The 22,623-nt window shown below is 30.0% G+C and overlaps 2 protein-coding genes across 3 annotated transcripts; one reads left to right on the top strand and one right to left on the bottom strand.

Annotated features, from left to right (window-relative positions):
* The first annotated feature begins 5,364 nt into the window (after positions 1-5,364).
* Positions 5,365-11,432, top strand: LOC8282044 (putative disease resistance protein At3g14460). Of its 2 annotated transcripts, none has more exons than XM_002527898.4 (5): positions 5,365-10,180; positions 10,259-10,337; positions 10,429-10,539; positions 10,673-10,869; positions 10,954-11,432. In XM_002527898.4, exon 1 carries the CDS (start codon positions 5,512-5,514, stop codon positions 10,117-10,119), a length of 4,608 nt encoding a protein of 1,535 aa, XP_002527944.2. In that variant the 5' UTR covers positions 5,365-5,511; the 3' UTR covers positions 10,120-10,180; positions 10,259-10,337; positions 10,429-10,539; positions 10,673-10,869; positions 10,954-11,432. The 2 variants fall into 2 exon arrangements, with proteins under 2 accessions (XP_002527944.2, XP_015580122.2); XM_015724636.3 differs by having other exon boundaries at positions 10,957-11,432.
* A 4,715-nt stretch (positions 11,433-16,147) lies between these two features.
* On the bottom strand, positions 16,148-20,259 carry LOC8282043 (WAT1-related protein At1g25270). The gene is made up of 7 exons (XM_048375293.1): positions 20,066-20,259; positions 19,848-19,910; positions 19,618-19,734; positions 19,232-19,478; positions 18,920-19,078; positions 17,023-17,174; positions 16,148-16,316 (listed from the first exon to the last, which is right to left on the bottom strand). The coding sequence occupies exons 1-7, from the start codon at positions 20,257-20,259 to the stop codon at positions 16,148-16,150; spliced, it is 1,101 nt and encodes a 366-aa protein (XP_048231250.1).
* Positions 20,260-22,623: the final 2,364 nt, after the last annotated feature.

A 22,623-nucleotide genomic window follows, 5' to 3' on the forward strand; every position in this document is an offset into this window, starting at 1 on the left:
GCTTAATATAGATGTTGAATAAAAAACGGTTATCAATTGTTAAAAACTTCTAAGCCCAACATCCATTAAGGGTATGTTTGGCTTAGTTGATTAATATAGTTATAGCTAGTAGCTGATAAATTAAACTGCTGACCAAAGTTTTATTAACTGTTACATTACATCGAATAATCATTGAAAGTATAATTTATTTTTAACTGTATTTTATTATTGTAATATTATTTTCTATAATACAGAATAATAAAAATAGCATATAATAATTAAAAATACTATAATTAATTCTATTTAATTTAATTGCATTTATTAACATTTAAATCCCACTAATGAAAAGAATTTGATCTCAAATGCCATAATTCTAAATGTGATAATTATCTTAGTATTAAATATAATTTTAAGATAATAATTATTTATCATGAACTATAAAAAAACTAATTATATAAAATCAACTTAAATTAATTATTATATATAATTTTTAATAAGAATGACGTTTTCTAAATAAAAACTCAAATAAGCTATTAGTTGCTTATTCTTAAATATTGTCAAATATGTTTAATCTAGCTATTGAATAAGAAACAAATACCAGTTGTAAAAATTTCTAAATCACACTCCTACTAAGTCAAGATAAATACACTAAGGTGGGTATATTCAAGAGAATTGAAGTCTTTGATGAAATTTAAGAGTCAGTATTCAATAATAATTTTAAAAAATCATGTATAAATGATGGAGGTATTCAATACCAATATTTAAAAATTTTAAAAAATTTTATTAAAATTAGGAGGTATTTAATTACAACTTTAATGAGATCTTTAAAAGTAAGTAAATATTCATAAATTTATTGACTTTTATAGATATGAAGTTTTATATATTTTTAATGACTTTTTATGCATTGTATTTAGTGGAAATTTTGCTGAGCGTACCACTAATGTAGGTACACAAAACATATGCGCCTTGAATTGACTTCTAAATTAGAATTCCTAAGCTCCCTTTACAATTTATTTAGATCTTTAATGCGACACTACAAGATTTAAATGAATAGTAGTAATTGTTTATTCCTTTAAGCTGAATGACTTGTATTTAAATTGTTAGAAATTTGAATAGACATCTGAATGTTTGAAATAAATATAAATACAAGATAATAATTAAAAGAAATAGTTTGCTAGAAGCTAAAGCTTTGAAAAGTGTTTGTTGAGAATTTGTATTGAATAATCTTGATTTTGGCTAGTGTAGTTGTTGTTGTTGTTGTTGTTGATTGTTGATGCTTCCTTCTTTCTCCATTTCCTGCTTCTGCTTTTATAAATAGTCCCAACTCCTAATTTTATTAGAAGTGCTACCATCTTTTATGGCATAGAATCCCGTTATCTCATTCTATTTGGGAATTGGGAAAAAGTGCTTACATAACTCCTTCCATTACTTCACATGTGTAATCATTACCTTCAATTTACTAACTAAGCTAAATAATTAATTAATTAAATTAATGATTATGAGTTTTCAACTTGGACTTTTATTTCACTCATTTGGACTAAATTAATTAATTAAATCAATGATTATGAGCTTTCAGCTTGAGCTTTTATTTTACTCATTTGAGCTCGAAAAATAATTATAAGCCAAACAATTGTCTTTGTGTTTATATTGGCCAGTTACACATGTAATTTAGTTTTATTGTTTCTCTTTCATTTAACACGGCAACTATAAATATGCCACTTTTTATTATTATGTTTCTCTCCCTTTACCATCTCTCTTTTCTGCTTTGCATTGCCACCAACAGCCTTTTCACCGCTCAACATCGATGTAGTATCACTGTGCTTTCTTTTGTGATGTTATCTGCTCAAGTATCTTAACCCGTCTAAGATTGCTCTCTCTCGGCTTTGGTGTGATATAAGCTTGGTGGGTTCAAACCGTACCCTCAACTCTTGTACCTTATACTTGAGTTATTACTGGAAACTATACCCACCTGCAAAAGAAAAAACCTTTTCGATTTTACCAGAAAAAAATGCTAAAAAAGATATTCTTTTACCAAAAATATTTGATTTTGTGTGTTTATTTGCTGTGTAATTATGCATAATTATATTTAGATTACTAGAAAATATTTTAGAATGTAGCCTGATATGTATGTAGAAATTAATTTTAGGATCTGACTTTTTTTTTGTAGGTTGGATCCCCAAAAACATTTTCAACTTAGGACTCTAGATTCCTAAGTACCCAATTTACTTGGGGCTTTCAAACTGATTTTTTTCTTTTTGAAAATATTACCTGGATCTCCAAAGAATATTTCCAACTTGGGGCTCTCGAATTGAAATATTTTAAAATATTATTTAGATTCCTAATAATATTTCCAACTTGGGACTTGCGAATTAAAATATTATAAGTTAACTTAGGGAACCTAATAAATAAAATTAGAGCGCTAAAAACTAGTTTTACTTGGGGATCTCACATTAAAATATTATTAGTTAATTTATAAAATCTGATAAACAAAATTAGAATGCCAAGAACTAGTTTTACTTGAGGATTTTATATTAAAATACTATCAGTTCCCTAAGGACATTCTTAACTTGGGGAACTACTTAGGGCTCCTGACTTAAAATATTTTAAAATATTACTAGATCTCTAAGAATATTTCTAACTTTGAGAACTAATTGGGGCTGCACTTTAAATATTTTTTTTAGTCTTCTACAGATTTGTTCTCTAAAGAACCATATATTTCTAGGACCAATAAATCATTTAAATCATAATATGCTTAGTTCCCACATATCTTTATAATCATGCTTTTATCCTTAAAATTTTTAACAATTCAAATAATTAAAACGTATAAACCTGTTTAGTTTTGCAGTTGTGAATCATCGCCCAATTCACCATTATGATTCTTCTGAGACCACCAGCGCTCTCTTGGTTATGAAAATAGAGTTTTTTTTTATTTGCATAGGTAGTTTGCTTCTTCTTTTACTTAATTTTGATATGTACCTACTGTTTCCTCATATTATCTTTAGTATAAGACATGTTTCTATTGCGTACCTCCTTTTATATGTGTCTTATGTCATGTGCTTTGTCTCATCTTGTATTATTTTTGTTATTTCTTATTCACTCATTACACATCATAAATAAGACACCCAAAAATAGAAGTGGCCATGAGGCCTATTTTATTTAATTTCTGAATAGTGGCTTTAGAACCGATTTATAATAGAATAACAAAAGATAAAAAATAACTAAAAGAAAAATTCACCACTTATTTTGGCCTTACATAAATCCTAAGGGTAATAGAAAATATTATTCCAAGAATTTTTTCTTAGTCGTAGGTCGGTCTTATGCTTTTTTCTTTCTAGATCTGTTGTATCTTTTGTGTAGTTCTTTATGTAATCTTACTAGCAAATAAGAATTTTTTTTTCCACATAAAAAGAAAAATTAAACAAGTTAAGTAATGTACCAAGTCTGCATAAAGGTACAAACTTTCTAATAAGACACAACAATTGACAATAAAATTAAAAAAATAAGTAGAAACAATTTAATGCCAATTGTGATTTCAATAGATGAAATCCATAAATTTTAGTTACCTCTTTGATATATGTTGACATATGCTCCTCTCGGAGGTGAGATTTTTTTCTAGTTTGTCAAATACCACCCTCTTTGGATCACCACGTTGCATTTGAAGTCTTTCATCTTGTGTTCTTATGAGTGGTCGGTGCCACTGTTGACTAAATTCTCCATGACGCTTCAGGTGTTTCTTATACAATCCCATAAATAACTGAGGAGTTGGATTCCTGCAGACATGAGCATTATTTTTCTATTTTTACTTGTCTTTTTACCAAGTACTACTTATAAATCCATATCTTATGAAAAACTTTTTCATTGTGAATCTCTAAAAATTTATCTTCTTTAACTAAGTATTTCTTAGGAATCCACAATTTGCATAAATATTTCTCATCTAAAGATCTCTCCTTTGTGTTAGCATCCATTTTTCAGATTTAAATATCGAAGAAATTATGAAAAATTCAATGATAAAAGTTACTGCCTTTCTCGAGTCTCGGGAGTTGAGGACGACGAATCCTAGTTAAGGTTGAAAGTAATTGAACCAAAATTGCTTTTCTAAAACTAATTTGGATCCAATTTGCAGAAAAAAATTAAGTTTAAGAAGTAAAACGACAGTTTTTACAAGTTCAGTGACTAAGTTGTAAAAATTTTCAAGACATTTTATCCCCTAAGCAATCGGTTCTGTATATTATTTAACATTATTGTTCTATGTTATTTAGTTTAAGGACTTAATTATTCTAACTTAAAATTTAAGAACCTAATTAAAATTTGGCCAAAAGTTTAAGGAGTTATTTGTAGCTTTTGCTTACTGATCTGCAAATTATTATCATGACTCATCTTATTGCCACAATTTCATGTGATATGCTACTCAAATTTTATTTTATAATATATTTTAATAATTTATTTAACTAATAATTTCCAGAATTAATAACGACTGATTTTAAAAATTGATTATATTTATAGAATTTAATTGGCATTATGTATATTAATAAACAATAAATTCAAAAATTATAATAAAAATATTTTGAAAAAGTTTTGATACATGAAAATAAATAATTTTATAAATATTAAATCATACATATATATAACCTAATGGTTGAGCAATTGATCCACCAATTGAACTAATAATCTCGAAGAGTCTGGACCGAGTCCGAGACTGAAAGAATTATTAAGTTATTATTATTTTATTATAAGAAACTAATATTAAATATTATAAGAATTTTAAATTCTACTTTAATTTAATAAAAATATAATCTTTAAGAGTTTAGAATTAATTTAAAATATTTTAATTAAAAATATAATTTGATTATTATTGTTAGATGATAGAATTAAATAATGTTAAAATTATATAATTTTACTCTAATTAATTAAGAATTTCAATTTTATATAATAGAATATTTAGTCTGAAATTCAGGAATCAAATTTGATAAGTTTTTAAGTAAATTAATTAGAAAAATAAAAAATCTATGCTAACTATATATTAACTCTAAATCCAGGGCTAAGATGGTATTTTAGCTAAAGAAAAACTACTTGCTGTGAATAAAATACTTATCCCTCCAGCTTTGGTAGACTATTCTCAATTTACATAAAAATTAAGAAAATCAGTTTTTTAATTAATATCATTATTCTTAATTTTTTTTACTAAAATACTCTTAATAGATTATATAATAATCTAAATATTAGTATACTTACCAACTAATTTATAAATTTTAAAATTCGAATAAAAAGAAATCAATATTAAAATTCTAAAAAAAATTATATAGTAAAGTTAATATCTAATAGATGAACTTTAGGCATTTAACTATTAAACTGATACCTGAAAGAGAAAATGGCCCATTTTAAATGGTAGTGTTACAGGCATTCGTGATTTTACATTTTAAATAGGTGTGTTGCAAATTGTGCAAGGAATCTTTCTTTGACCGTCAACTTCTTCTTCTCCTTCTCATTTCTGTTTCACCCTCACCCTTTTCTTCATTTGCTTCACCTATCAACATGGAATCGGCTGTTGTAAGAGGAACACAAATCTCTGCTTTCCTTCAACTCTTGTTGGACTGCGTTCACAAGTACTCGTGGGAATACGCTGGTATTAATGTTAAACTTGTTAAGGAGTTAACCAAAGCTTTATCTGCAATCAGTCGAATACTTGTTGATGCAGAGGATAAACAAAATATATCTAAATTAATTCAGCTGTGGCTCTGGGACGTTGAAGATACGGTCTATGATGTCGACGACATCGTGGATGAGATTGCTACTGATGCTGTGCGACGCGAGTTTGCAGCTAAATCTCAGCAGCCTATAACTTGGAAGCAGATGCACAAATTGATTCTGACAGAATCTACTCCCGCCCGGATTGGTAGACAGATGAAAAAAATCAAATCGGGTAGACAGATGAAACTAAAAATCAAATCGGTTGTTGAAAGATTAAAAGAACTTGAACGTAAAGCAAATGCCCTTCATCTTGAGAAATATAGCGAGAGGACTAGAGGTGCTGGAAGAAGTGAAACATTTGAAAGATTCCATCCTACAAAATCATATGTAGATGATTTCATTGTAGGAAGAGACAAAGATAAAGAAAAAATTGTTAAAATATTGCTATCAGATGATATGGACAGTAGTGATGGGATAGCTGTGGTGTCCATCGTCGGTCTGGGCGGATCGGGTAAGACTACCCTTGCTCTGCTTGCATTCAACGATGAAAGAGTGGATTCTCAATTCGACGCCAGAGCCTGGGTTTATGTTGGTGAAGGCTTCGATATTTGCAGGATCACGAATTCAATTCTTGTTGCTGTAGATGGGCAGATGTCCGAGATCGACGATTTAAGTCTACTTCAGGGTAGACTGGAAGACTGCTTGGTGGGGAAGAGATTTCTAATTGTCTTGGATGACGTTTGGTCCGAAGATGATCTGAAATGGAGCAGGTTTCGAGAATCTTTAAAAGCTGGAGCAAAGGGAAGTAGGATTATTTTAACTACACGCTCGAAGAGAGTCTCGGAAATTGTGTCCACCGCGCCCTCTTATTATCTACACATGTTAAGCAGCGAAGATTGCTGGTCCTTGTTCGCAAAGCATGCATTTGGAGATGAAAGTCCAAGTTCACGTCCAGATCTAGTCGCTGTTGGTAAAGAAATTGCCAGAAAGTGCAGTGGCCTGCCTTTGGCCGCAAAAGCACTTGGCGGTCTCTTGAGGTTGACAGCTGTTGAAGAATGGGAGGCCGTCTTGAATGATAGTGTGTGGAATATGGGAATTGAAGCTTCAGGCCTTCTTCAGTCTCTCTGTCTGAGCTATTCTCACCTCCCTGAAAATCTGAAGCGATGCTTTTCCTACTGTTCACTATTTCCGATGGATTATGAGTTTGAAAAGGAAAAACTTATCCGCATGTGGGTGGCAGAGGGTTTCCTGCAACAGGCTAAGGGTAAAACAGAAGAAGATGCAGGTGACAACTATTTCCTTGATCTACTTCGGATGTCATTTTTCCAACGCTCATTCACCAATAAATCATGTTTTGTGATGCATGATCTTGTTAGTGATTTAGCACTGTCTGTATCCAATGCTGTTTATTTCGTATTTAAAGATGATAGCACGTACAACTTGTGTCTGCCCGAAAGGGTTCGCCATGTGTCATACAGTACAGGCAAGCATGACTCATCCAATGAAGATTTCAAGGGTGTTCTTCTGAAATCCGAGCGCTTGAGGACTTTACTTTCAATTAATTCGTCTTCAGATCGCAAATTGCATCACCTAAGCAATGGTGTGTTGCATGATTTGCTGGTGAAGTGCCCTCGCTTGCGAGTGTTGTCCTTACCATTCTATGGTATTACTGAAATGCCCGAGTCAATAGGCAAGTTAAAACACCTACGTTACCTAGACCTGTCTGACACCGCACTAAAGAGTTTGCCTCAATCAGTAACTTCCCTGTTCAATTTGCAAACCTTGGATTTATCCCACTGTCAGTTTCTCAGTAAATTGCCAGAAGACATGTGGAAGCTTGTTAATTTGCTTCATCTTCTCATCAGTGAAAGTGGTGTGCAAAAGATGCCCTTAAGAATGAGTAGTTTAACGAATCTGCGAACCCTATCTAACTTTGTTTTGAGCAAAGGGGGCTCTAAAATTGAGGAGTTATCAGGGCTCTCTGATCTTCGTGGAGCGCTATCCATTTCCAAGTTGGAGAACTTGCGTTCTGATGAAAATGTGCTTGATTTCAAATTGAAAGGATTGAGGTACATTGATGAGCTAGTGTTGAAATGGAGCGGTGAGAGCGAAGATCCAGAACGGGATGAAAATGTACTTGAAAGCTTGGTGCCTTCAACAGAGGTGAAAAGACTTGTCATTGAATCTTATAGTGGGAAAAGATTTCCATATTGGTTGGGGTTCTCTTCGTTTTCAAAAAAAGAGTTTCTGTGTCTAAGAAACTGCAGAAATTGCTTGCTTTTGCCACCAATAGGACGGCTGCCATCTCTTGAAGTCTTTGAAATCGAAGGGCTTGATAGAATCACAAGAATGGGCCCAGAGATCTATGAGATGAATTCTTCTCTAAGAAAGCCATTTCAGTCTTTGAAGATTCTGAAGTTTGACAGGATGTTGAAGTGGGAGGAATGGAAAACTCTAGAAACTGAAGATGGAGGATTCTCTTCTCTTCAAGAGCTTCATATAAACAACTGTCCTCATCTGAAGGGTGATCTACCCAAGCGCCTTCCTTCTCTAAAAAAACTGGTGATGTCTGGATGTTGGAAACTTGTTCAGTCACTGCATCTTCCGGTGACTTCAGCTCGATGCATTATCTTGATAGATTGCAAGAAGGTAAAGCCAAAATGTGAAGATGAAGATGCCTTGCCAGTCACCTCAGATGCATATGAGATTTCAAGCCTCAAACATGAATCTTCTCATCAGACTGCCTTGGGTAGCAGTATGAAAGATATTACTCCAGGATCCTCACCGAAAAAGACAAGAATCATAGAGATTACAGAACAAGCTGGTGAATGCAACTCTTGCTCCTGGAGTTCAAAATCTTCTGATGTTGCAGCAATGGGGAATTTGCCACATATGACTGAGATACCAAGCCTCTCACAAGAAGTTGCTTCTCAGACAGATTTGGATAGTGCCATACATAATGTTGCCTCACAATCTGCTCTGGACATGAGTAGAACCACAATAACTGCACATGAAGTTGAGAATCAAGCCAAGGCAATTGACTCTTTCCCTCGAAGTTCAAAAAATTCTCATTACTTGGAGTTGGAGGGCTCACCATTTGCTATTGAAACTTTGGCGCTCCCGCAAGAAGATGCTTCTAAGCTCACGTTAGCCAGCACTTCAAATGATCCTGAAGCTTCTAAGACCACCTTGACGGGCACTTCACATGATATTAAAATTTCAATCCTCCCGCAGGCAGTTGCCTCTCAGACCACCTTGCCCAGCACTTCACATGATGTTGATGCAGAGTCTTCTCCGCAGAAGACCAGAACCACAGGCATTACTCATGAAAGTGATGACGAGGCTGAACCAGTCTTCTGCCAGGATGAAATGCAGTACCAGTACTCTTCCTCTGGGATCTTGACAGTTTCAGACATAGCACAAGTGGGGAAATTGTCAACTGACTTTCACAGCCTCAGAATTGAAGGATGCGATAATTTGGAGTCCTTGCCTCTTACAATTCTTAGCATAAACCCTTCTATTCTTCATTTGTATGCCATTGATTGTGGTTTTTCTTTCATCTCTTTTTGTAAAGGCGCTCGCTCTACTTCCTTGAAGACACTGCATATACAAAACTGCACGAAATTGAAGTTTCCTTCAACTGCAGAAATGATGCGTCAATGTGCAGACTTGGAGCATTTGCGCATAGGAAGCAGTTGTGAATCTCTTGAGTCCTTCCCCTTAAACTTATTCCCAAAGCTTGCGATTCTCTGTCTTTGGGACTGCATGAATCTCAACTCCCTCTCAATTGATAAGGGACTGGCTCATAAGAATTTGGAGGCGCTTGAATCCTTGGAAATCAGGGATTGTCCTAATCTGAGATCTTTCCCAGAGGAGGGATTTTCTGCCCCGCACCTGACATCAGTTATCATTTCTAATTGCAGTAAACTCCAGTCTCTGCCCAGCTATATGCACGGCCTAAAATCTCTTCAGTCGTTATTTATAAGCAAATGTCAAGAACTTAAATCACTTCCAACAGACGGCTTGCCTGAGAGCTTAAATTTACTTTGCATCACATCTTGTGACAATATCACTCCCAAGATAGAATGGAAGTTAAATGGGCTCCATGCTCTAGTTCATTTCGAAATTGAGGGTGGATGTAAAGATATTGATTCATTTCCTAAGGAGGGGCTGCTTCCGAAGAGTCTTATTCAACTTCGCATCAGCAGGCTGCCGGATCTCAAGTCTCTGGACAAAAAGGGCCTTCAACAACTCACCTCTCTCGAGAAGCTGGAAATTAATTGCTGCAGAAGGGTCCGTCACTTGCCAGAGGAACTGCCTTCCTCCTTGTCTTTTCTAAGTATCAAGGAGTGTCCTCCTCTGAAAGCTAAAATCCAAAAGAAGCATGGAAAAGATTGGTCCATAATTGCTGATATTCCTACCATATTTGTTGATGATGTAGAATTTCATTAGAAACAAAAGGAGAGCTGATAAACTCATATACCTGAATTTTCTCATGTCAAAGATTTCACAGGTAGAACATCCTTAAAATAGTTGTTTATTAATATTTTGATTGGGTACTACTAAATTTAATTTCATTGTCTATTCTCAGTGTGGCAGGATACCACTTGAAGAACTTATATATGTAGCTATTGACCTTCATTTGTTCTTGCTCGTAAGCTACTAGAATTGTAAGTATAGCTATTATCTTATCACTGTTGTAATGCTACGCACTCTCTTCTGCAACTAAAGAGATATTTTCTTTTTGGTGAATAATTGCAGAACCTAAATAAATCAATGGAATATCTGCCCATAAGCTGTCTACTGAATGTCAGTTTAGTTCTTGCAAGACAATGGCAATAATGACTATTTGATATAATGAGCTTGCCCGAGGTAAAATCTTTATCCATGCTGATCAAGACAGAGAAATGACTTTGCACCTTAGTATGCGGTTGCTTTAATAGAACTTATTTTTACACAATGGAACTGATTTTCTGCTTCTTGCCTAATGCCTATGGTTTGCCAGTTCCAACATGAAGGCTTGTATATACATCTCCTTCACTCCTATCATTCAACAATGAAACTTAGATGATGACAGCCTTTCAGCCTTCTCGTACACTTTGTAATTGGTCACCAAGAGCTCTCCCAGAAGTACAGTACATTTAAATTTGGAGTTTTCTTTCCTTAAGAAACATAGAACCAGTAAAGAAAATTACTAACCAGGTAAACTTCAAATACCAAAAACTAAACATTTGTGAATATTAATTAATCGAATCTAACTACATCTGTTCATTTGTTTTTCTGCAGCAGCTGTTATGAGGACTGCAAACAGATTGGCCTGCAGAACATAAAGTACCAGTTTCTTTTCTTATGGGTTCTGTTTCTCCAACTGTAATTTTCATTTATTTCAAGTCTTCTGATCGATCTTGACCATATGGTCAAATGAAAGAGACTGAGTAAATTTCTCCTCTTCGTCTGATCTATTTTGGCCATGCTAATGCTCCTTTACTAATCTCTTTACGAGTGGAAACATTGTCTAATGTTGGCTCTCTACTAGAAGCTAGTCGAGTCTTCTTTGGAGACTGCTAGATGTTTTTTTTGCTTTGTTGGAAATATGAAATCCTGGTGTTTTGATCTGCTAGTTGCCTATGTGTATCTCCTTAACTTGGGGAGATTTGTCTAACAGAAATGAAATGTGTTGAGCAGAAGTCCAATTTCTCTATTTAATCTGCTTCTATATAAGGCAGCCTAATGTAAATGAATAATGAAAGTGCTATTCTGAATAAGCTATGTCTTCTTCTGACTTCTTTTGGCTATGCTTCTTCTTTGGCAATGAGTCTTCATTTGCAGAAGCACCATATATATTTTGGCTTATCCCCACTAGTAACAAACCCTGCTAATCTTGATTCAGGAGAACCATTTATTGGCATTAGTTTAGTCTTTTCCTTTATGTCCTTGCTTTGACTCTAAAGCACCATGTATAATCCACACACAATCAACACTGCGCCAAGAATGCTGTTTTATTTCCACAACATAACAAAGTAAATCACAATTCACCAATATAATATAGAGATCTCATTCACAATAATTGAGCTTACATTATTGATGCTCTTTTTGGTACTTATTCTTGGTCCTTTTTATTTCACACAATGTAGTCAAACAATATTTTGTGAGTCCAACTATAATTATTTCTACATCCTTATATAAGCTTGAATTAGAAGATGTACAACAAAGCAAATGAATTCGTTGTTGCATGGTGGAAAACAGGTGTGCTTGAAATGTACAATAAGTTTATGTTTTTCCTCCCAAGTTCTTTTTTGGCGATTGAGTTCTTTTGTGAAATAAATCTTTTTTTTTGATAAATTACTATGGCCCTCTTGAGGTATACTCAAATACATGAGTCAATCCTTCTAATTCATAAACTATATTATGAAACCCTTCATATTTGGTTTTGTTTATGCTATAAGCGAATCAAACGTCTCGTGAGCTACTTAGAGCTCAGATTGATAGAAGCTCGTTCGAGACCGTTTGTTAATTTAATCGAGCCAAGCTCGAGCTCGAGCTTGAAAGAGTTTGAGTCATTAACTTGCAAGTCTAGTAGTTTATTGGTTTGCAATCTAGCCAGTCTGAAAAGCTCATGAACTGATTCGTTTATAAGCTCGTGAGCAGGCTCATTTATGAGCGCGTTTATTGACTTGAGCTCGACTTTTTAAATTAATTTTATTCTTAAATTTAATATCATAAATATATATTTAATATAATAATAATAATAATAATAATAATAATAATAATAATAATAATAACAATAATAATAATAATAACTACTACAATATTTAAACAAAGTTGTAGTACTATTAGTAAGAATTACAACAAAAATAATAAATAATAAACAAATATATTCTATAACAATTTAACAAAATAAGTATTTTAAAGTTAGATAAAATAAACTTGACTCATTATTATAAATTTATTCTACTTATAAATAATTTTATATTATAAAATTTAATTAAATTTTTATGAGGTAAAAAATTCTTAATGCGCTACTCCTCTAATTATATCAAATTAATAAAAAATTAATTATTATTAAAATCTTAATTAGTATATAATAAGTTATAACTAACCAGGTACTAGTGTGGAAAGAGAAAAATTAAAAACCTTATGCCTAAATGAGTATTGTAATAGTGGCATTGCCTTTATGCCCAAATCTTATATATATATCTTAACCCTATAACACAAAGTCCTTTTTTTTTTTTTTTTGATTCCGCGCTTTTCATTTAACTTTTTTTTTTAATTTATAGGAGGCCTAATAGGCTATGAATTACACAACAACATGAGGTAGTCATCATTTTATACTCGTCATGAGTAAATTATATCATAGAACCATATACATGGAGCAATGTGCACCTCAGTTATTTAACATGTGTGGTTGATGGTTAAATTTATAGTACTTTTTGTTTTAAGAGGAGCATATGTATTAAATGTGTTTTTTCTTTTGTTTACTTTCTTAGTCTTTTGCACAAAAAAAAAAAAAATCATGTCCCAAACTAATTAATTTTATAAATTTCACAATGATGAGAACCCATATAGCACAAGGAATCCTAATGATGCAAATTTTACTTGCTCAAGGAATCCTACTTCAACAATGAATCCTAATTCCACTAAGAATTTTAGTTTAGCAAGGAGTCCTAATGAAATATAATTTTATATTTGATATTTAATAATTTTATTAAGTATTAAATTTCAAAATTAATTTTATTTTCATTAAATATTGATTATTTTATTATTTAAAAATTAGTAATTTTATTAGTAGTTGATTTTGATAATAATAATTTTAGTATAATAAATATTAATAAAAATATTAAAGAATTAAAATTTTATTTGTGTAAGACTTTTAATGTAATTCTTATTTACAAATTCTAATATTTTTTTAGTAGTTTTTTTAATGACTTCAAGGATAGCTCTATTTCTTTTATAAAATATTATATTTATTTTTTATATAACATTGAATTTTTACTATTACGCATATTTATTAGGTTCATTAGACATGAATTGTAGGTTTGTTGGTAGTACAATGTAGGTTTATTGAAGATTTATTATTAAATATAGTTATAAATAACAAGATCATTAAGTATTGCTTATAGGTTCATCAAATATAAGGTGTAGATTCATAAGTTAAAATATGAATTTGTTTTTCAAATTATGAATTTTTAAACTATAATCTATGAATCTCATGTGTATGTATGATGAACTCATAGTTTATAAATTATGAATCTTTTTTTGTTTTTAACCTATGAATCTGTATATTTTTATGAACTTCTAGGATATTATATATGAACTTCAAGTATACTTGTAATGAACTTATAGTTTATAATTTATGAACCTGTTGTTAACTTACAAACCTGTAGTTTTACGATTTAAGATTTTTAATGTAATTTTTATTTACAATTTCTAACATTTTTAGTATTTTCTTAATGACTTCAAGAATAGTTATATATTTTTTATAAAATATCATATTTATTTTTATATGACATTGAATTTTCACTATCACACATATTTATTAAATTCATTAGACATAAATTGTACTTTTATTAAATATAAATTGTAAGTTCATTAGTAATAAGTGTAGATTCATTAAAAATTACTGCTAAATATAGTTATTAACAACAAGATCATTAAGTATTACTTATAGGTTCATCAAATATAAAGTGTAGATTTATCAATTCTAAACTGTAAATTCATCAATTAAGATATGAATATGTGTTTTCAAAATATGAATTTCTAAACTATATTATATGAATCTTAGGTGTATAAGTGATGAACTTATAGTTTATAAATTGTGAACTTTTTATTTTTAACTTGTGAATCTGTATATTTTTTATGAACTTCTAGTATACTTGTAATGAACTTATAGTTTGTAATTATGAACATGTTGTTAACTTACGAACCTGTAGTTTTATGATTAATGTTTACAGTTTTCACTAATGCTTATAAAATATGATTATATTTTATAATTTGTAATTATGAATATAAAATTATTAATTTTGATATTTTATTATTATTATTAAATTTTAAAATCAAAATATTATTATGTAATGATAAGAAATAATTAACATTAAAATTCTTTGAAGTAAAAAGTAATATAACTTAATATATAAATATAAACTAAAAATGATTAAATCTAATATTTTAATAGAAAAATTAAATTATTAACAAAGTTTCATATATGTACAAAATTTCATTTTAATATATAATATTTTATTATAAAAATATTAGCATATTATTAAAAGATAAATTTAGTGTTGTAAGAAAAAAGAAGAAATATAAAACTACACTAAAAATATAAAACTAAAATAAGAAATAAGATAAGAAATTACTAACAATAATATAGTAAAAGAATAAAGAGATGGGACATAATAAAAGAAAAATAGTGTTTAAATAGAGATAGCCTTTAATGTTTAAAGTAAAAAAAAAAAAAAAGAAATTTTATGTGTGTGTTATACGCTTAACACATAAAAAAATTATGGACTCAGGTCGATGGGAGCTCGAACTCAATAGCTCAATCTCCTAAGAGTGATCGCTCTTGCCAGCTAGGCCTCAAGTGTATGTTTCTATATTTAATTAAAACTTTAAACTAATTAATATCATTTCTATTATTATATTAAACACCCATTATATATATATATATATATATATATATATATATATATATATATATATAAAAAGTTGTAAATCAGTAAAATCATAACTTATCTCTAAATTTTATTAGAGGATTTAATTACTTTCTAATGATGTATTTAATGAGAATTTTGAAGATCAACATTCTATCAATCTGGGTATTGGAGATATGCATATTTTTATTGTAGGTTCTTGTGTGGATCTTGTAAATGACCATGAGTGATTTGAATAGAAACTGTTCTTAACAACTACTCTTAACATTTCTTGAATTAGGTTTAACAACTACTCTAACATTTCTTGAATTAGGTGGTTTTCTTGAAAAGGAGGATGAGGAAGTTGCAAACACATTAGAAAAATAGAATGGAGAAGAAAAAATCTATATTGGGATAAACCAATATTAAGTTTAAGGATCCAATTCCAAAAACGTGATAAGCGGCATAAAAATATATTTAGTCTAAATATAAAATATGATATACAGATAAAAAAAAATATAACTCTATGTACATTTTTCCTTTACACTTGCTATAAAGGCGAAAATTCACCTAGAGTATAGGAGAAGACTTGAACTCGGTACCTCTTACTCCCAAGAGTAAACAATCTTGTCACTTGAATTAGGCCTCAAGCGTCTAACTCTGTGTGCATTTAAATTTAGAATATAAAAGATATGCAACACATTTGCATTCTATTAGTTACCTGCACAGTCAAAATTTTCAAATACCTATCTATCCTCTCATAGAAAAATCAAAATTAAATCATACTCAATATCCACAATCATCCTGTTAAATATATCCTATCTCATATTTCATTATTCTCCTTATTGTCTGATTTATTTTGGCAATGCCTTCTCGTGTGTAGAAGTAGCTATGGCTGGTTGATCAACACTAGTAACAACCTCCTCCAGTATTGACACCAGTTTTGCCTTTTCCTTTATTTCCTCCGTTTGACCCCAAAGCAACATGTACAATCCGCATAGAATTACCACTGCTCCTAGAATGCTGTAAAATATAGTAAATTGCATCACAAATATATGTAGAGATCAAACTTACAACAATAAAGCTACATTTTTCTTATTCTCTTTGTTTTAAGCTATTGACATTTTTTTCCCCCATTAAAAAAAATTTCCAAGTAAAACTCGAAAGGAAAAAATTAGAGGTGAGCAATGGTCGGTCCGGTTTTGACTAAAAGTGAAATAATTAAATTCTTTTTTTTTATTTTATTAATCGAACAGAATGGAAATAGTACGTGTAACCAAACCAAAAGAATCATGTTCGGTTAATGAATTTAGGCTGTTTGCACTTTTGAATTTCTTTTAATAATTTGAACTACAGATGTTTATATATATATATATATGATCTTTGATCAACTTCAATAATAATAAAAAATATTTAAATATATAAATAAATATATTTAAAGTTAAATATATTTTCATATAAATAAATAAATAAATAAATACTATTTTAGATGTCGATTTGGTTATAACCAAAATTTCTTAAGTAAAAATCAACCAAACTGAAATATTATTCAATTTATTCCTTATTAAATCTAATCGAACACAATTGAACCATTCAGTTCAATGTGATTTTTCAGTTTCGATTTGGTTTTGCCGATGTCTAGGGAGAACCTTGAAATGAAAGAAATAGTGATTTCATGTGGAAGGAATTTAATGATAATATTGATGGGAAATTAATGAAATATGTATACCTTCCAAGGTGAAGCTTTTCTCCCAGAATGAAAGAACCCATGATGGCTACGAGCACAAGAGCTACGGGGCTAAAACTGGTCGCAAATACTGGACCTCTGATGTGGAGGCACCAAACTATCAAGATTCCAGTCAGTCCAGAACTCGCGATCCCCTAATGTGATTAGAAATTATAAAAAATAAAAATAAAAATAGAGCCCACATACTTATCGATCTTGCACCTTACTTGTTAATCTAGAAATTTAAAATAATACTGATGCGTTAAATAAGAATATAAAATAAATTAATAAAAAAATAAATAAAATTCTAAATATTTTATACTTACTTGTGATATTTTTGAAAACAATAATAATTTAAAGTATTTCTAAGCATTTTTAATATCTTAAGGTTTTATGAAGGCAATAAATATAGAAATTATTTAAAGTATTTATTAATTGGAGTATTAATTATACATAAAATTAATACTATAAATATTATTAATATACTATATTTTAGGACTAGAAATTATTGTATAATTAGGAAATAACTTACTAATTAATACAAAATTATAAATATAATTAAAGTATTTATGTTTTAGGATTAGAATTATTAAGTAATTAAAAATAATATATTAGTTAATATATTAATTATATGATAAACATAAAAATTATATATTAGCATCTTTTGTGTTAAAGTTAAATATGTCTAACTTAATTCTATATATAAAAAATAAATATACATGTCAAAAAAAATTTATGTCTTAATTTATTCATTATGTATGTAATTAATATGCTACTCTTTAGGATTAGAAATTAATATACTACTCTTTAGGATTAGAAATCATTGCAAAGTTAGGAAATTAATTTATTATTTAATATAATATTTAAAATATATTAAGTTTATTATTTAATTAAGAAAATAACTTATTAATTAATAAATTAACAAAAAAAATCATACAATTACACCTAAACTTAAATTCTATGTGTCAAAAGAAATATATATGTCAAAAAAATTCTGTATGTCAAAATAGTGATACATATCAGAATTTCTTACTGTCTCATTCAATGAATTTATATAGAAAATACTCATGAAAATAAAATTTATTATTTTTAAAAATTATACTAAATCTTCTAGATAATTTTGTGGCAGTTCAAAGTAGATTCTGTATAAAACCCTAAGATTTTGTGGGACTAAATTAAAGAGCAGAAATTTAATTCTTTAAACTCAATATTTATTGGTTTAACTCTGAATATATGTTTTATTGGTCTATAGTTTACAAAAGGATGCAAGCATTGATGAGATTGAAACTATTGGTGGGGATTTAAGAGCGTCTAAATGAGATGGTAAAGATATTTCTAGTTTAACTAAAGTCTCGAGTTCGAAACTTGAATATACAACTGCGTTAAAACTCATGAGGAAGTGTTTGGCCACTTGTAAGAGTTCTATCCGGTACGTTCTAAATTAAATCTAGATATATGTACACAAAAGAATATTCCTGATACTTTAATTAATCATTTAAATTATATGTGGAATGAATATAATAATCAATTAATCTTTGTTTAAAAACATTTCAACTTGAATTTTTAATTGTCTCATCCACTACAGAAAAATTCTATATTTAGAGATAAAATATCGGTCACTAAATCAAAATCCGTCTCTATTTCATTGCCAATCTCTCTAAGTTTCAATTTTCTTTTTTGCACTTTCGTTGCTACGGCTTGCAATTTTGTTGTCAGTTAGTGCGGATAGCATCCGTAGCTAAAATCCATCGGTAAATATAGAATCTTTTATAGTGATCTTATTAATTAAAGTTTAAGTATAAGAAAAATGTTTATGTATACTGCTTAAGACTAATAATTATTAATTTGCATGCGGCAATTTTTTTGAACAATCTTGAAGAAAATGAAGGATTAGAATTACCCCATAAGTTGCAGTAAGGAGCCTAATATTCCAACCCAATATCCATTGCTTCCAATTTCTCTCCATGCATGCAGACAAAGTGAGACATTGAATTAATCCCATTACAGATACCAGTGCTGTGCTTGAATAAGGGCATGGATATCTCTTACTCAGCTTCGCCTGCAATAAAAAAAAAAAAAAAAGGAATAATAATTAAATAAGGTTTTATATGGAATATGTATAAAAAAGAATATTTTAATTAACGAAATTTCTGCATCATGTTCGTGCATGTGGAAGCATGCATTGCAGAGCTTAAACAGATGTTATAGCAACCTGAATATTCAACCACAAGGCAAACGAGATGCAGCTGGCCAGTGTCAAGGAGGAGCCCAGAATGGGACGATTGCCTGTGTGGCTATTCTGATGCTGATGATTATGTTTCAGAAGGTGAATATTTGTTGACCAAATGTTAATTTCAGCACCTTTGTAGAATGTCAGAATCATCGCCCCAGCTATTCCTGTTAATATTCCAAGCACCTTTGCCCTCCCTATCTGTGTGATTAGCTCCAATTTGTCTAACCTGAAGTGAAAATTCGAAACAACAGAAGCAATTGAAATCATGCAAAAAAAATAACACGATTTTGCAAGCAATTCTTCCGCATGATTGTTTCAGACAAGGAGCATTTTAGGTTTTGCCAAAGGAAAATATATATACATACCTAAAAAGGACGGCCAGTATCAACGTGAAAGCAGGTATGAGGTTAGACATGGCGACAACAAATGTTGCAGAAGTTAGTGCCAAGCCTTCCAAATACAAGTTCTGAGGTAACAGTACCCTATATCATTTCAAAGCATAAACAGAAAATTAAACTGAGTTTCAGGAGATAAATAACACTGTTAAATCTCTTGAAAACTATAACAGATATGTTTAAGCATAAAACTTAATTACCCGAAGAACCCACAAAGAAATGCTTGAGAGAGTACTGCCCATGTCAGTTTTGGCCTGCTCTTCCTATATATATATGCGCATTTCCATGCAAACTTAATTAGCTAATAAAAACTAACGCTAAAATATAAGTAAAAGAAATGGTGAGAACTTTGTTCAGAGTACAAATTATTAAATATTCAAAGGATTAATTCTGATAAATTAAAGAAGAAGAGGAAAACCTTTCTACAATTAGAGCAAGAGGGACAATGAAAGCTGTGGAAAAGATATAGCGGTAGACAACAAGAACCCTTAAATTCATCCCATCATTTGCAGCCAATTTGTACAAGATATTCATGCCAGCATATACAATCTGAACCACCAGCATTAGCATCACTGGCTTCAATCCATGCAAAACTTCAACGTTCTGCCTCATCTTTCCTGTTATAGATCTATCAATAGATCCTACCTACAACATATATATATAAGTTTGAGGGTGATCTATGATCATTTTGACACGTGCTTCGTGTACAGAAAGTCAGAAAAGGCCCATCAGATTGTCCGTGAGCCGCCACAGAGAATCTTTAGCTGAAGAGATGGCAATAATTGATAGCCGAAGTTAATTTATGGATGTTGAGAACCAGATGATATTACCATCATACTATTAGTAGAGGAACATAAACAAAAGAAGGAGAAATAAAAAGTATTTACTCAATGAAATTTAGCTTAGTAATATTAGTGTCTTTTCTGATACTTTGAGATTATGAGCTTAAACCTGTGTTCAGTGGTGGAGTCAGGAATCCGAATCATACAATAAAAGATTTAAACTATGTTTATATCATAGGTTTATAGCTTTATTTCATTGAATTTTTTGATAATGAAATTTTATTTTCTATTTAAAATAAATTAATATGATAATGTGCATAAGATGCAAAATTATTATTTTAGTTATAATCTAGAATTTTCATATTTTAAAGGAGCATAAGTAACTCCAATTGTTAATCATAGAAAAATAAAAAGTATATGAGCATTAAAAAATTCAAGATTTTGTATTTCTTAATGTCTAAAAAAACATCAGACTCTTCCTTTTTATGAATTAGGCATAGTCATGGAGAATTTGTGAGTAAATTTAATTAGTTTATCATCTCATATGCAGACCATATCTATTATATAATGATAGTGTAGTATTTATATTAATTGATTTTTAATTATAGATGGTTAATAATAAAATCAATAATTCGATCAATATAAATATTATTATATTGTTATTATATAATTAATTTCGTCTTCATATATGTGGTTACAAATTTCTCTTTTATGTAGGTAAATGATGAATAAATATATATGGGCACATAATTTAGTCCTAAATAAAAATTAAGAAAAATGGAGTGAAATTCTTATTACAGATAAGGACAGGAATCTGAGACTGAAATTGCACATGTTACTTTATTCCCTAGACAGCAAATATTAACTCAGTAGTCTTCCCATAATGAAAAGCATAGCATGCACTTACTCCTTAGATAGTAGTGTATTTTACGTATATATTTCTATTTATATATCAAATCAATAGATAAATGTATATATTTCATATAGTGAAAGAATTTTATTGAATATTAAGTTTACTAGGAAATTTATAAAAAGAACGAAATTGGTGATGAGATTGGAGCTTCTTGCAATGTATACTTAACAGGACAAATAAACAATGTTAATGAGATTGGATCTTCTTGTAGCTTTTCTTAATTATACCAAAGTCTGCCTAATGAGTTGTAAAAGCCACATGAATTCTTAAGTTCTAGAACGAAAACTGGTTCTTGGAATAAGAATCTTATAGCAACGATCTTATAATTAGGGAAGCAAACCAAGCAATCATCTTCTGAATTATTTGGAGCTCGATTAAAACAAAAATTATTTGAAATTATTCATTAAGTTGATTGAATCAAGCTCGAATTCAATTTCAAATTCGATAATTTAATTAGGTCGAACATGAATTTGACAGAGTTTGGTTTGTTAGTTTGCGAGTCTGCTCGGGAGCTCGAGCTCAAGCTCAGTTCGTTTAGAAAGCTCGCGATCTGGCTCAAGAGCATACTTGTTTATGAGCTCGTCTATAGATTCGTTCAATGACTCGAGCTCGAGCTTGAATTAATTTTATTCTTAAATTTATAATATAATATTAATATATATTATTTATATTATCTATATAATATACATATATATATTTATATACAATAATAAATGTAATAATTATTGTATAATGATAATAATTAATATCAAAAAATACTTAATAAGTTTGAGCTCGAGCTCTTTTCATTATATGATGATTTAAGGAGCGGAACTCTAGCTTAGCTCATTTAGCATAATAAATGAGCTATTTACAAACCGAGATTGAACTACTTGCGAGCTTAATAATTTTAAAACGAGCCAAGCTCGAATTTAATATAAAAACTCGAACGAACTGAACTCAAGCTTTTACCAAATTAAATTGAATAGAGCTCGAGCTAATCAAAATTCGACTCGGCTCTACAAGCCTACTTATAATCAACTTTATAAAAGAAAAGTCCATTTTTGATCACGTATTGCACTAATCATAATAATTTTATATATACCTCTAATTAAATGAAAAATAGATCATTTAAAAATTAAAAGACTCAATAAGAAAAAGAAAAATAATAAAAAAAGAACACTTATGATTTTAAGAAAGTGGTATTTGGTAATATTAGAATTATTATTTAATTAAAAAAATAATTCAAAAATATTTGATATAAAGTTTACAGATTATCATAATGTCTATATGTTTTTTAGG

The sequence above is a fragment of the Ricinus communis genome, chromosome 6 (genome assembly GCF_019578655.1).
Source record: "Ricinus communis isolate WT05 ecotype wild-type chromosome 6, ASM1957865v1, whole genome shotgun sequence".
NCBI classification, from domain to species: domain Eukaryota; kingdom Viridiplantae; phylum Streptophyta; class Magnoliopsida; order Malpighiales; family Euphorbiaceae; genus Ricinus; species Ricinus communis.

Excerpts from the sequence above, each read along its gene's own strand:
- LOC8282044 (XM_002527898.4), top strand. The coding sequence starts at position 5,512 with ATGGAATCGGCTGTTGTAAGAGGAACACAAATCTCTGCTTTCCTTCAA.
- LOC8282043 (XM_048375293.1), bottom strand. The coding sequence starts at position 20,259 with ATGAGGCAGAACGTTGAAGTTTTGCATGGATTGAAGCCAGTGATGCTA. Across the intron at positions 19,911-20,065 it reads CTTGCTCTAATTGTAGAAAG|GAAGAGCAGGCCAAAACTGA; the intron begins GTTTTCCTCTTC and ends ATATATATATAG. Across the intron at positions 19,735-19,847 it reads TTTCTTTGTGGGTTCTTCGG|GGTACTGTTACCTCAGAACT; the intron begins GTAATTAAGTTT and ends GAAATGATATAG.